This window comes from Belonocnema kinseyi, chromosome 6 (genome assembly GCF_010883055.1).
Source record: "Belonocnema kinseyi isolate 2016_QV_RU_SX_M_011 chromosome 6, B_treatae_v1, whole genome shotgun sequence".
Lineage (NCBI taxonomy): Eukaryota > Metazoa > Arthropoda > Insecta > Hymenoptera > Cynipidae > Belonocnema > Belonocnema kinseyi.
Genome location: NC_046662.1, coordinates 78,135,173 through 78,151,589, shown reverse-complemented (window position 1 = coordinate 78,151,589; position 16,417 = coordinate 78,135,173). Strand labels below are relative to the sequence as shown.

Sequence of the window (16,417 nt, the reverse complement as noted above, 5' to 3'; positions counted from 1 at the left end):
TATATTATTATACACTTGTTATGTTGGGTTAATGTTTTTTTTGTATTCTTAAATACATATAAAAAAAATCAAAAAAATCTTGAGAATTTTCAGATTAACATTATTTTACACGTTATTATTCAGAATCAATAAGTTTAAAGAAGTTGGGATTTCTGTGAAAAAATTTAGGTAATATTCTCTGTGTCACGGGAAATTGGTGTTGATATTAAAAAAGATTTACAATTGGGAACAATCTTTTGTTATGTTAGATTAATGTTTTTTGTTAAAAATTGGTATTTTTAATTAAAAAAATCACAAGATTTTTTATACTATCATTTTTTCAAGTTATTTTCCAGAATTATTACGTTCTCAATTTTTGTGCAATTTTGGTTTGCGTTTGATACTAAAAGTCGGTTTAATTAAATATTTACAATCCTAAACAATTTTTTGTTAAATTACATTAGTTTTTTATATAAAATTCTATTGTTGGTAAACAATCATTATATTTATCAAAATATTTACATTATATAGACAAGAATGGAATATGTTAGCTTTTTTCATCGGACATCGGTTGTTTCAAATATAATTTAATTTAATTCAAAGATCAAACATAATTTTGATCATATTTAGGCTATGTGTTGCGCAAAAATATTATAAGTTAATTCTGAATTTTAAATATCAATTTTCATAAACTATTAAAAATATCGTCTTAGCTTTTCTTTTATATCATTTTAGATAACAGATAATATAAAATATAAAAATTTTGTATGAACAATAATTTTATATTTTAATTTAAAAATTGCTTAAGGCAATCCTATAGTATCCTATACTAGAGTATCCTCTACTATAGGATTAAATCTATAAAATTTAATGGATATTTTAACTTTGTAACACGAAATGTGTTACAAAGTTCTATAAGATTTAAAGGTCGAGGTGTCGTCATCTCTATTAAAAGGCAGGTTACGAAAAACTTAAATAGTTCTATAAAATCTAAAATTCTAGCTAAAATACAGTCTATATCAAAGAAGTCTCGAAACTATAGAGAACAGTTCTATAAAATGATAACCGCTTAGAAATGGAATTTTTTCATGCTAATTATTTACCTCACGTCTGCTAATAATTTATTAATTAATAGTATAAAAAGTTATTTAATATTATTATTAAGTATTGAAACAGTAATATTTAAGAATTAAACGAATTAACCAACAATAAATAAACATTCACATATTAAACAGCATGACAAGAACAGTTTCAAATGTTTAGATAAATAATAAATGAAGACAACATATATTTAAAATTAAAAATTTTAACTATTTTGTTTCTTCTTTAATCTTTTTCTGTATTTCTCTCATTTTATCTTGAAGTTTTTTCTTTTCTTCAGCTAAAATTTTCTTCTTTTCTTGTAACTTTTTTTGTTGTTGTAATTTCTCTTCTTTTAATTTTCGTTTATTTTATTTTTTTATATGGTATTGCATCCACTGATCGGAGGTCCCATTTGAAGGCCATTTGGCTTAACCGACGATTCTACTTTTATTCTTTTTTTCTTCAGTAAATAATTTGTTGTAAGTGTAAAAGCGTTGTCAAAAGGATTCCCGGCATCAGTATTAACTTCTGAAAAATATCACAAATATTATTAATGTTAATGTTGTTCCACAATAATGGTTAAATTTTATTTTACTAACTTTTATTAGCAGTTGCAGAGTCATTTTCTTTTCCAATAACCGATTGACTAAATGTTTCAGATCTTTCAACTTTTATATATTTACTGGTAGTTGTTGTAGCTAAAGAAGAAGGGCCAATAGAATCTAAAAACAAATATTTTTATATTTTTTTATTATTAAATACATATCAAGTATAAGATATTTTTTTTAATTAGTTTACAAACCTGTTTAATTATTAATATTCAACACATTTGAATCGAATATTAATTCATTACAAATTCCTGTTTGAATTTTCTCTGAACTTTGTGTTGGAATGTTATTATCTTCGAGAACATAAGCAAACTCTAATAAATTTAAATCACAATTTTCATCTGTACCTGTCTGAGGTTGAGAGACTGGTTTTACAGGACCATTTTCTACTACAAATTCATATAATATCTCAGGAGCTGATGCTTTGTTTAATACAGTATTATTTATCAGTGAAGGAAACTCTTGATTAGAAAAATGATAATGATCCTTGAGATTAAGATCATTATCCGTATAGAAGCTTGATTACTATTCAAATTTTCTACAGACTGTTCTTGTCTCAGTTTACTTAAATTTATATTCACCACTGTCACGTCTTTGACAGTTCGTTTATTTTTTTCATGAAAACCTATATACCAAATTAAAAAAATTTGTAGCAAAAAATTTTACAAATAAAAATATCAATATAAAAATTTATGAAAAAGTGAGTATAAAAAAATCATTAATTAAGAAAAAAAATTATCTGTAAGAATTTCACACGTATACCGTAAAAATAGTAATTAAAATAAATTCTCATCAATGTTTTCACCAGGTGTTCCACTGATATCAAGCCAGTATTCGAACAAGCCTCTCATTTTTAGATCCTTAGTCCATGTCTTATTTAATCAAGCACTCCTCAATTCTTCCAGAAGATCCTTTGAAAGATTGCTTTCAAAAGTTAATAAATGTTTTTGTTTGTCTGCTGTCAATTCTTCTTGCATTTTCTGTTCAGTGACAGCTATTTTACTTTTCTTCCTTTTATTGAACCAAACATAATCAATGGCAGCAGGGTCAAATAAATACAATCCTTCCACGTTTCTTTAAAAGGGTGAAAATAGCTAATATCCGGTGGTTGCATTATGTGGGTTGAGTTAGGAACGAGGCGAATCAACTCGATACCTTTTTCTCGACAGAATGAGACTAGAGGCAAAGTCATGTGTTATGAATAATTATCCAAGAATAACACAATTAGAAACTGAGTTCCTTGTTTAACTAACCACGGATGGAATATAGCATAGGTGGTGCACGGTCACCATTGGCACTGTACATAAATAAAATAGTAAAGCCTTCTTTATCACAGTCCACCACCTTATATGCAGAACGAGATGTGTAGATTTTTTTACACCTTTTTGGAAGTATTAACTAAAACTGCAGCATTCTTTGGAGCCTTAGAGTTATTGCCACATATATTTACAGATTTATTTTTTTTCTTGAGTTATTCACTTTTGTTTTTTTCTTAGTTGTTCCCATATTTATGATCTGAAAAATCTGACCTAAAATAAATAATTATTAACTTAATTAACATAAGACTATTATTTATTATTTAGCCTCAAAAATTCTTAAGGTTAGTTTGTAGTTTTAATGTGATTTTTTAATTCAAGTACTTACTTAAAGACAGATTTATTGAAACATACACTTATATCAACATAGATTTTATGAACCTTGTTTTATTCTAAATAGTTAACAATTATTTACAACAAATTTACTAAAAAATATTATCACAAATGGCTCTCTCACAATTAGGGACCACATGGACAAATAAATGTACGTGGAACATGGGACACTGAATATACTGTTCCATAAACCCGGACTATTGAAAAATTATTGTTCCAATTGTGAAACACCTAAAATAAAAATAAATACTTCATTAAACTACTTAAAATTCGTTAGTAATGGGCTCGTAATAAGCTGAACTTTTGATTGATATATTTCATGTATTTATAAATCATTTATATATATGCCAAAAAACTTAAAACAACCGCAATGACATGTCACTGTTTTACTCTGAGAAACGGTTAAGTATTTTTTAATTTAATCTGATATGAACGTACAATCTTTTTTTATAAACTTTAAAGCATTCGTTAAAATAAATTAAATAAATTAATGTAAGCATTTAAATAGTTATTGAAAATCATTAACACAATATTATTATCACAAAATATGTTAAAAATGATTTGTAAATCAGATTTTTATCACATGTTTCATAAGCCGGGACATCGTTCCATAATATGGTCTTTTACATTAGGTGTTTCGGTTAATAATGTCGATTTTTTCGCAGAATTTGGCCGTTTGTTTACATAACAATAAGAATTACCTAAATAATCAAAGTATTGGCTATCGTTTTCTACAACTTCTCGGCATTTTCCTGGCAACGCATGGATTCCTTCCCACAGGAACTGTTCATTTTGCGAGGCCAACCAATCCTCGAGCCAAATTCTCACTTTTTTGTAAGACTGGAAAATTTTCTCTGAAAGTCCGTGCTGCATCGATCGGAATAAGTGGTAGTCCTATGAGGCCAAGTCCGGTGAATACGGCGGGTGGGGTAGATGTCCCATTTAATGTCTTCCAAAAAGTTTTAGACTGGTTTCGCAACATGAGGCCGTGCATTATTATGTTAAAAAATGACTTTCTCGTGTCTTTGCGCGTATTCTGCTCGTTTTTCCTTCAATGATTTGTTTAATTTAATTAATTGTTGTCGGTATCGTTCGCCAGTTATCATTTCACCAGGTTTTAGCAGTTCGTAATACACAGCTTCCCTATTATCCTACCAAATACACAGCAAAGCATTCTTTCCATGTGTATTGCGCACTGGTTGTGACGTTGAAGGCTGGCCTGGGTCTACCCATGATTTTCTTCGCTTTGGGTTGTCAAAATAGATCCACTTTTCATCACTGTACCAATTCGATGCAAGAAACCTTTTCTTTTCTGTCTGGCTAGCAGAATTTCACAAATGGTTTTTTGCCTTTCAATGTTTCTGTCTTTCAATTGATATGGAACCCATTTGCCTACCTTCTGGACCTATCCCAATGCGTGTAGACGTTCGGAAATGGTAGGTTGGGCAAAATTCAATTCATTTGCCATTTGCTTCAACGTTTGCTTTGAGTCTTCATCCATAAAAGCTTGCAAATCTTCATCTCCAAACATTTTGAGTTGACCTCGACGCTTCTTGTCTTCTATTTCGAAGTCACCAGTTTTAAACCGTTGAAACCATCGTTCAAAAGTTTTTCGGGTTATAACATTTTCCCCGTAAGCTTCAAACCTGTCGATCCTTCAAAACGCCATATACGCCATGCGTCTACACCAAGAAACTTATTAGTAATGCCATCTCTTAGCAAAATCGACATTATTAACCGAAAAACCTATTATTATACTCTAATATTTTTTCACATGTTTAAGTACACAATTATTTACTATTACACAATCACTACACTGTTTATAATCGTACGCTATGAAATTTTTTTTTCCCGCAGCGTTCGAAACCTATAAGCTTCGCATTCCTAATTCCTAACACCTAAAGCCTCTCGGCTAACCTAGCTGGAAGTATTACAAAAGAAAATCTGAAATATAACCGACAGCTGTGCACGGCTGTCTGCAAATTTCTGTGAACCATTCTATAAAAAATATTTCTAAGCTTATAATAATATATGTACTAAGATTTTCGATTTTAGAAATATTACAAATTATTATTGAATATTTTATGTTATTATTGAATATTTTGCAAGATATTTGACAGACTTGAAAGAATTCCAGAACATTATTTATAATTTAAAATTACTTTTAAATCTTTAAACTTATTCAAATTCTACCGAAATTCCTTAAAAAATTCTTTAAAATTAGTTCGAATCTCTTAAATTCATTAAAAATATCTTGAACTCTTTTAAATATTTTGAAATCTTTTAAAACTCGTTTATAAATTTAAAATTTTTTAAATCAAATAACTCCCATTAAATCCCTTGAAATTCCTGAAAGACTGTTTAAATACTTAAAAATTTGTACTTTTTGGAATTCTTCTAAAATATTTTAAGCTTCTTTAAAATTACTTGAAATATTTTGAAATTCATTTGTACATTTTTTTATTTTTTAATTAAAAAGAATGTTTAAATCCCGTTAAATTATTTTGAAATTCATTACATACTTTTAAACACTTGAAAATATTCTGAAATTACGAAATAATACATAAACTATTTTAGAATTTCTTGCAATTTTTTAAAATCATTTAAAACAATTTTGAATCATTAAAAACTTGTAGAGCGTAAAGGGAAATTGAGGAATATATCAGAATATTGGTGAATATTTAGGGATATTTCGGAATATTTTGGAATATCAAAAATATTTGAGGTTATAAAGTATATCAAGAATACCAAGAATATCTAAGAATATTGAAAGAATACGTGTATGGAAATATTTAGTGTATGTATCAGGAATATTGGAGTGATCGACCACTCGCCAAATAGAAATAAATTGGATTAAAAATATTACATTTTGAAGAAACAATTTTTTATTTTAGGTACATGTTACATCCAACTCTTTGGTATATACTTGTAACTATCGGCGATCTTATTAATAGTGGTTACAAGTAAACTGTAACCAACTTCAGTTTTTTTGGAGCATAACGTACAAATAACAATCATCGCTGACCGAATCCGTTTGAAATCAGACAGGGCCCTAAACTTGAAATCGCAGAATATCACGAGGGAGGAATATGTTGTTTTTAGAGGAAATTATACTCTTTTCATATTTTCAAAATTTGTTGATAATTATTAAAAAGATTTTCTTGAAATACCCTACCTTTTTTATTTTTCTAAATATTTTTTTCCTCTAAAAATGTAGTTTTTGAATTTTGTAGTGAACTATGAAAATTATCGCTAAAGAACAAGAGATGTTTTTCATAGAACTTTTTCAGACGTGCAAACTTTTATTTTAACATTTTATACCTTTTTTCAATTTTTCTGGTGGATTTTGAAAGAAAACGATGTACGATATTAGAATTAGAGAGAAAACAATTAATATCTCATTTATGCAGAAAGCTATAGAAGTTTATAGAACAAAATTCTGGTTTTTTGAAAAACAATGCACAAAGTTCAAATTCGCATAAATTTGTACAAAAAATTCTATTTGGAAATCATAAAAATACGTATCGCCTCATTTCCTGTAAAAAACAGCATATTTCGCCCTCGAGAAATTCTGTGATTTGAAGTCCCTTTCTGAGTTGAAATGGATTCAGTCCGCCTGTATACTTGGTACGCTGAACGGCGTTATATAAATAAGCAGTCGTGAAACTTTTTAACAAACAAGTTTAAATGAATTATATGAGATCAATATAGTTTGAAATAAATGGAAATCTGGACCATTTTCATTAAATTGGACAAGCACACTGTTGCGCTTTATTTTGTAGCCATTACTCTGCGTATTTATCTTTACATTATATACATATATGAATACAATATTTTTTTAGATACTTACTCTTGCTTCTTGGTCAATCCGATTCAATATTATTATTAATATTCCTCACTAATAAACTTCGCACGCTAAAACCGTTAAACATTAAACAAACGCTTTGGCAGTGGGTGACGGACGCGGAGAATGTGGCTACCTTCGCACTGTAGGGACTTGCACTACACTTTATATAACTGAGATCTATAGATCTTATATTGAAGTACTTTATAAGTACCTTATAAGTATGTGATCACAAACTCTCAGTTCCTCAAATGTGATTTTCACGAAAGTTCTCAAAGTTTTTTCATGAATTTCTTCATATATTTTATTTAAATTTTTTAATCTGAGTTCAATATGAAATTTACAGAACTCTTGTAGAGCTTAATATTAGGTTTACTTTTAGTTTAATCTTTAATCTAAATACATTTGTTTTAAATTAAATCCTGAAATTTATGCAATATCTATGAAATTTGTTCAAGATTCGTTCTTATTCCCAAATATAGAAATAATTCAGGAAAGATTAATGCACTTTTTTCCGTGTAAAAATCAATAACGCCGTATATGGATGTCCCCAAAATTACGAGTGTATAATAATGTACTGATAAATTCCATCAAATATAAAAAAATAAACTAAATTGTGAAATACCAGAATTATTTCCAACTTCTAAACTAGGAAGTAGGAGAAAATAATTCTGATTCTAATTTGGTTTTGTCGGGTTAATTCAAGCTAGAAACGAGTTCAGATTTAACATTGTGGATAAGCAAATAAGCTCCAGGACCAAAACGATTCCCTAACAGGAAACTTGGTTTATCGTTGAGCTTACCGTAATAGTCGTAAAGTTTTATATCTATATATGAACCAGAAAGCGAGGATAATCGAGGGAGAAAGAGGGAAAATTAAAAAGCTGACACTCCTGTGACAAAATTAAGTAGCACGGATTATCTAAATAATTAGAGACTCTCGGTATTTTCCCTCTTCGTTTGAGCTTTTGAGGTCGGTAGAACATTTCCCTTTTGAAACGCAATTTTCACTGGATTACGATCAGAGCTTCATTTTTACCTTCTTTCCGAGGCTAAATCTTTTAATGATTTCTTATTTTTCCTTCGCAAGGGAACGAGTCTTTTCTCTTTCTCTTGCAAGTAAATAACCTGAGAGAAAATCTTTCTCGTAAAAGTGCAAAATAACTCCAAAGCTAGAATAAACTATTTACTTTCATATATTTTTTATAGAAATTTCTTTTTTTTTATTTGACTGAAATAGAGCAAATTTATTCAACAAATTTCTGTATTTCCCTTGGTTTTAGTGTAGATTTAGATGCAGGTCGGGCCAATATGAGCGAAGTTTTACCCTCGGGAGTCACCACCGAGGTTGTAAACCGCAGTAGAGAATACTTAGCTCACTATTCATTTTTCGCTTAGTTTTGTAAATATTGCTGCGTGAAAGTGCGAAAAAATATTTTTATCGGGAATAAAATTTCACCAAGAAAAAATCTAGGCATAAATGTTCAATGTTGAATGGATTTCCTTATATCACATTCATGATTTTATTATTAAAATAAAAATTATATTATATATTATTAAAATAAAATTTTATTATTGAAAAACATTTAAATGGTTAAAAATTTATTCCACAGAGATTATTTAAAATATTTATATTGCGAGTTTAATTTATTACTGTCTAATACCCAGTCCGCACAAGCGTTAAAGAACATCTTTAGAATGGCTTAAAAATGTCCTAAATCAGTCCATATAACGTTCCATAAACATAAAATGTTCCAGAGACGTTTTAAATGCATATTTCGAACATAAAATATTTTTAGAACATTATTTGGTGTAAGTTGGGACAGTTTATAAAATGTTTAAATTACGTCTTTTGACTTGTACGTCCAAGAAACGTTTTTAGGTCATTCCAATTACGTTCTAAAATGTTGAGCCCATTGGGTTCGTTTAATATCGTATAATTTGTATTAATTTTTATCATAATGGTGGAAATCTTTACATTAAAAAAGAAACATTCATTAAATAGCTTGAAGAATCATTTTTTAATTTCTTGGAAAGCCTTTAATGATATTGGTTAAGAATACAGTTTTAAACACATTATTTTATCAGTCCAGGCAGTTAATAAAGAAATCAACAGATTTACTTCAAATCAGGAAATTCACAATACTTCAAGTCAGAGATTCAAGAAATTCACATTTTTTCTTTAAACTTCGAGAGTTTTGGCCTACATAAATCTCACATGATGTATAGCTTATAAAAGAAGAAATTTAACGTGAAATCAGCCAAATATATGTTTCGATTACTATGGTAAAAAATATACTTTTTTGTATTTTCAAACAAATCGTAATCCCGCGATTACGTTCATTGAAGAAATTGAAACGGAATTGAACGGAAATGTGAAGTCAAACATTGGGACATTTTAAAAATAAAGTTTTGTGATCCCCCGATAATCTCTTTAAAAAACAACATATTTTTCTGCTGAACAATTCTGTGACTTGAAGTAAAGACCTTACCTGATTTTGAAAAAGTTCCTGTCAAATATTAAGCCATCGTTAACTTTGGAAATGAATTTAATTAACTTTGGAAATGATTTCCAAAATTTCTTCCTACGAGCAGATATCATGTCTTCCACGAAAAAGAAACAATTGAAAGTTTATTTTAGTGAAACTGATTCTTTTAAGAATGCGGATTAGACCATCATCTTCTGAATCAAAATGACGGCTCTAAATAGGATCTCAAAATTTAAAAGATTTCAATGTGTTCATCGTAAACAAATGTAACTCATATCCGTGAAAAAGATGGTTCAAAATTAAATAAAACTATCGAAAATTGACAATTAAGATTCTGGTTTGACTAAGGCTTGAGACCGATTTAAATTTCTCAATCGGTTCTTTGTTTCTAGGCTGCAATACGAAAAAGGTGTGAAATCATTTTATACGAGTAAAGTATTGATATAATTATACAATATGTCTTACCGGGTCTTCAGAGTCAGTGGTGTTGGAATATGATGCACAGTCTTCGCAAACCTTATTTTGACACTCATAGCATGTCCTAAAAAAGTCTTCGAGTTTGAAAGACTTGCGGCATATTCTGCAAGCTCCGGCACTATTTGGTGGTTTTTCCGGTTTTCTGAAAACAAATAGAGGAAGTTGTAATACATTTTAAGCATAGACTACAATACCTAATTGGAAGTAAACCATTCAGACAAATGATCACAGGAAAAAATAAGAATACGGCATAAAAAATACAGCATAAAGGTAAAATATTTTATGAACCAGGGTCTTTGAAGAAGATGAAAATTAAACGTTTCTTTAGCAAGAACCAGTGTAATTTGAAGTCTCCAGGCAAAAATAGGAAGACTATGCTGATATGTATTACCTTTCAGCAGCATAAATAACGGTCGATTCGCCTTCCACCTTTCCCCATTTCATTCTCTTTGTAGTACTCTCTAGGTCTCTCCGCACCTTCGTTTCACACTCATGCATAATTTATACGTCGTGTGAAATACGCTTCTTGGACTCTTAAGGCCAAGCAAAATTTGAAGCAAGAGCAAAGAGCTCGTCGAGCGTGTACCGCAATAAAATTACCTGATACTCATATTAATATATTTGCATCCCCAATTTTTTCAAGCGATATTAGACATGCGAAGGAACCATGAAAAAATCTTACGCACGCTTAAAAAAAAAGTATTTTTATAACCTATTGAGTTGTTAATAATTTCGTTCAAACCTACTCACTTTCCCAACTAACACTCACCTTCGCCTACTCCCGTATCCCAGCAGCCATTACTTTCCCTCCCCTACTCACATGCACTGCCCCATTACCTATCCATTCGCTTCTTTCATTAGACACCCTCACATCCAATAATTTGCCCTATTTTTTCCTCACTAAACCTCCCTTATTTCTCCTTTACTTTTTCTTCTTACCGACCTACTTATTTCCCTCAATTCCTCCACTTTTCCCTCCCCCATTACCCCTATTTCTCCTCCGCTTATTTATACTCACTCCCCTTTGCTTAAATTTGTATCAATTTTCTCCTCCCCCCTCCCTAAACCCCTTCCCTAATTTCTGCTCACTTGCCCTGCCTTTCTCCCATTATTTCCCCTCACTTCTCCTACTTCCACTCCTCTCATTTCCTCTCCTGAGAAAAATCTGCGAAGAACGGAAAATGGACACCCGAACTAAAAAAGTTTCTGTTCAAGTCTACGAAACCTTAAAAATCGTTACTTTTTTTAGTAACTTTAAAAATATAATTTACAAGTCTTTTATTACGACAGCAGGTATGATATTGAACTCGAGAAGGGGTAGATTGAACGAGGAAGCTTAAAAAAATGATTGCTGTTAAATATAAACAAAAAATACAAATGAGTTCCGGATAAATTCAACAAATGTAAAATGCGTGAATGAATAAAATAAAATTTGAATAAATCTGAAATTTTAAAAGGATTCAAATAAATTCATTTAAAAAATTTAATAAAAAATATTACTTTGTTTTCAGCAATACTGGAGTGAATTTAGAAAGATTAAAAAGAATTGAACACAATTTAGCAGAAGGTCTAAGAATTCAAAGTGAGTTTAAACGACTTAAGACGAATGGAAAAAAATTAATCAAAAATATTGAAAATTCATTTAATTGCGTAGCATTAAGTGAATTTAGAAGAATCAAAATTAGAAAGAATTAAGAAAGATTTAATACAATGAAGAGAATTCCACACAAAATTAAATAAATTTCATAAAAATTTAGAATAAATTAATAGTAATTAAGGGTTAATTCCTAATTAATTAAAGTAAATTTGATAAGATTCTTACAAAACTGAGATAAATCAATAATAATCAAAGATAATAGAACAAAATTCCTAAAATGCAAAAAATTCCATTTAATTCAGATAGATGTGAGTGAATAGAATTAGTAAATAAGAATTTGACAAAATCCAGAAGAATTTAAGGTGAAATTAAAAGTTTTACGGCAAAATAAACAAAAATTAAAAATCGAAAAATGATCTATTGTATTCAATGGAGTTTAAGGGAATTTAAACAAATTCATAGTGAGTTTAAAAGAACCCAAAGCAATTTAAAAAATTAAGAACTCCTTTGATTCTCTGTTTTAATTCATTTAAAGGGGTGACTAAAGTGATATTTATGTTGAAAAAAGTGACTATAGTAACTTTATCATAGATGAGTGACTAAAAAGTGATTCGGGAAGAAAAAGTGACTAAAGTGATTCAAATGACTATATGGAAGCCCTGCATACAAAGAAATGAGCGTTCATTATTTCCCTTAGTATATAGTTATCATATATACATTTCTATAATACACATGTCACTAAAAAATTAACGACAAGTACTTTTTTTGGAAATGTAACTAAGAAAAACGTACTTTTTCGATTTCATTCAGATACATCTAGCGAAATAAAATCCACAACAAAAAATCTAATCTCATTTTAAGTCGGATTTTGACAGGAAATAGAGCCGCAGCATTTTTAAGTCATAAAGGACTAAAATTAAGGTTTTGAACAAAATAATTTCTGACCAACGTTTCCAGTTTAACGAATTTTCATTCCGAAAACTCATTTTTAACAACCGAAAAAAAAATAATTTTTAACAAAATAATTTTAAATTAATATATAATTAAAAAGACACATCTGTTTTGGTCGTTAAAATTACATATGGAGTAAAACTTCTTTTTCTTTGTCTCTCTTACGCAATGTCCATACCTTTTCTCTGTAACCCCGTCACCCTGTTTTGCGGTGATTCGCAATTGCTCTAGACTCCTCTCTGATATCCCCAATACTATTCCTCTAAACAAGCATGTGCTCTCTCTCTCTCTCTCGATACTTTTTTACTATGCGATCTCCTCAAAACTCATGATTCGTTACAAAAAATTTCAAAGTTTTACTTCGGCCATGTGGTCTCACTTCCATATATAGGTTTTTATATTATTATAGACCTTATATCATTGTTTCTTTTATTTCTGCTTTATTATGTAATATTTTATATTACATACGTCCAAGCAATTTAGGAACGAGGAGATTCACTTCCCTGAAAATTCCTTAAAACCATATATTCAGTGTTAGAATAACATCCACACTGCGTGAAATTTCTTCATCCTACATTATTGTTAATGAAGTCAACACAGTAAAAAAAGTGTTTAAAATGGTGACGAAATCAATATCATTTATATATGCAACAAAAATGATACCGAATTTAATAGCATTTTGATCGGCCGGAGTGAAAGATCGACTTCTGAGATCATAATGATCTGATTCGGGATCATGTATGAATTCAAAGCAAGATGGCTCACGTTCTTACAGTAGACAGTTAGGAATGTTCGGAAAACTCCAACACATTTAGGGTACTAAAGTAACTGAAATTTACGAAATTAGGTTGCTGAAAATGAATTTATTCAACTTGAGAAGCGGTTTCTGAAAATTACGAATATTTTCCTAAAACTCCTAAATGGTAACAGAAATATAAGTTATCGTGCCGTAAAGAAATGCGCAGTTGCATGCGTACTCCTAACTTCTCGAGCGCGTGCGGCTAGTCGACGAAGCATGGAGGTTTAGTATTAATTGAAGCCTCGGCAAAAATAACATTGTATCAACACATATTTTGTATCAATGGAGTTCTATGTATATGAGTTTCTCTTTTAACTAGTAATCTATTCCACGGAAGCGCTGCGATTAAAAATTCGAAAATTGAATTCGGAATAAAAGGTTAAAACGGTCGAGGTAATTTACTTCCATTTACTTCGCATGTATCTCTCACTTAAACTTGAAAGTGTACATATCTAATTCTAATTTCAAATTTTCGTAGGATGAGAATAGAAAATTACATTCACTTTAAAATACCGAAAAAAATTTTAAATCTAATTCGGCCAATTTTAATTAATAAAAATAATTAGGTTAAAAGCATTTCGATTTTATACAATTTTGAAAGTACTTTTTTAATTTTCAATCCCAGCACTATAAATTTATAAATTATTTATTGAAAAAAAGGCTTTCTAGGCTTGAAACTCAAATATTCTGGAATACTTTTGTTCAGTTTTGAGCTTACTTTTTGTCTAGTTTTTGCTACTATGCCTCGTCGGACTTCTGTTTAGCAGCAGCTTTGATCCAGATATTTTAATTTGTAATTTTAAGGTTGCTGGCTGTCAAGATTCATAATCCTTTATTCAAAATCTCTAAATCAGGTCTATTAAATTGTTGGTAACATCGTTTATAAACTTGGTCCTACACATTATAACAAATAAATTCAAATATAATTTCTCGTCTCTACATTTGAAAAAGGAAAGAAACACCTAACCATTAATTTAATTGTAATTCAAAGTTTTATTTGAATTTTATTGTAAAAATAATTTAAGTTGTATTTTCAAAACAATTTCTGGAAATTAGTTATGACTCATTCAGGCCTACCCCTATTGTACTCTATATTCAATTAATGTCCCTAAACTACTCTGTTTTATTTCTAAATTGTCTTGAATTATTTTGAACTATTTTAGGGTATTTGTAAAAATTCTATGGAATTTTCAAAAGCTTTTAAGAGTTTCAAGTGACTTCAAAATATTTGAAAGGATTTTGAATATTTGGGAAGTTGTGAATGATGCTAAGGAACTTGTAAATTATTTATAATAATTTTAAGGAAGCGTAAAGATTTCACTGGATTTTGTAAGGTTTCCAAAGATTCCAATGATTGTAAGTATTTGTTTAAAGATCTCAAGATATTTTAATAAATTTTTCAGTTTCAGGAAATATCGCCTGAATTCGTAGAACTTCATGGGATTTATTAATATTTTAGTTAATTTGAAAGAATTTATTCAAGCGACCTGATGTGTTTTACAGGGTTTCTAAGATTTAAAGAGATAAAAAAAAATTCCCCTGAATTCTTATTGATTCATCATCGAATATTTTCAATCATCAAAATTCTTTTGAATTTTTTAAATCAACTTACAGTCTTCTAAATTTATTCAGTTCTATTTAATTTAATGGATTCTTTTTTTAAGTTTTTATGGAATTGATCATGGTGATCAATTGATAAAATGGTCAAGAGATTTTTAATATATAAAGCTTTTTTTAATTTCTTGGCATTTTTAGGAGCTTAAAAAATGTCACGGAATTTAAAAATATACGAAAGGATTTGAAATATTTTAGATTTTTTATTTTAAATATTACAATCAAATTTTTAATTGATTTCAATAACACAGCCACACAAAAAAAGTGTGCGGATCAGATAACAAGACACACGTATTCCTATGGATTTTGGGGCGCTGAATTCAAATTCGGTATAAAAAATCACCCATCACGTCATGGTTGAGCCATAACCTCAAAAAATGACGAAAAATCATGCACTGAGGCAAATAAATTACAAAATAATGCCAGTGATGTAAATTTTCACTTCAAAAACATGTCGACAATTGTGAAGGATCAACCCTTGCCTAATATCAGCTTATTTAACATAACTTTACCCAACAGAACCTGACCTCACCTAACCTGAATTAACAGAAATTTATGGAACTACACGTAAATCTCTGGAAGCATATTTTCCCAGTAGCAAATGTGTGCTACATCGAATGGGTCAACTCGAGCCTAACCTAGAAATAAATCTAAACTAGTCTAACCTAACCTAACCTAACCTCACGAAACACAATTAAACTGATTGTGTTGTCCCGTTGTGTTTGCGGTACCGTTTGAATCAGCTTGGAATTAACCTGCAAAGAGGTCAAACCTATCCTAACCTAACAAAACATGACCTAACCTAACCTAGCCGAATGAAATTCAACCACACGTGTAGCTATGTAAGCGTACGGTTCTCAGTCTTAAATGTGTGCTATATTTAATAGGTTAACTCGATCCTAACCTACAAATGAATCTAACTTAACAGAACCTAACGAAATTTTGCTTAACGCAACACAACTTAACTTAAGTATTCCCGTTGTAACACAATAAAATTAATTTCATTGTACTACAGATGGTTAAAAATTTATACGCACATTACTCATTTGAAGAAACTTAGAACTACAAGTAGAATTGATCCCATTTCAATTAACCTGACGTTGAAACTAAAGCCCAATCCTCTCAGTGGAAGCATCCTGAGTGTCCAAGACCGAAAAAAGCACGTCAAGTTCGGTCAAATAGAAGGTTTTGCTCACTGTCTTCTTTGATTACCGTGGCGTAGTGTATCAGGAATTCTTACCACAAGGTCGTACGGTCAATAAGGAGTATTACTTCTAAGTTATGCGCCATTTGCGAGAGGCGATACGCAAAGAACGTCCGGAACTTT

General features: G+C 29.8%; 1 protein-coding gene across 1 annotated transcript in view; it reads right to left on the bottom strand.

Annotated features, from left to right (window-relative positions):
• Nucleotides 1-16,417, bottom strand: part of LOC117174366 (regulating synaptic membrane exocytosis protein 1) — a 522,514-nt gene that overhangs the window by 317,889 nt on the left and 188,208 nt on the right. The window contains exon 5 of the mRNA XM_033363427.1: nt 10,118-10,271. Coding sequence (XP_033219318.1) covers nt 10,118-10,271 — 154 coding nt within the window. The remainder of the gene's footprint in view (nt 1-10,117; nt 10,272-16,417) is intronic.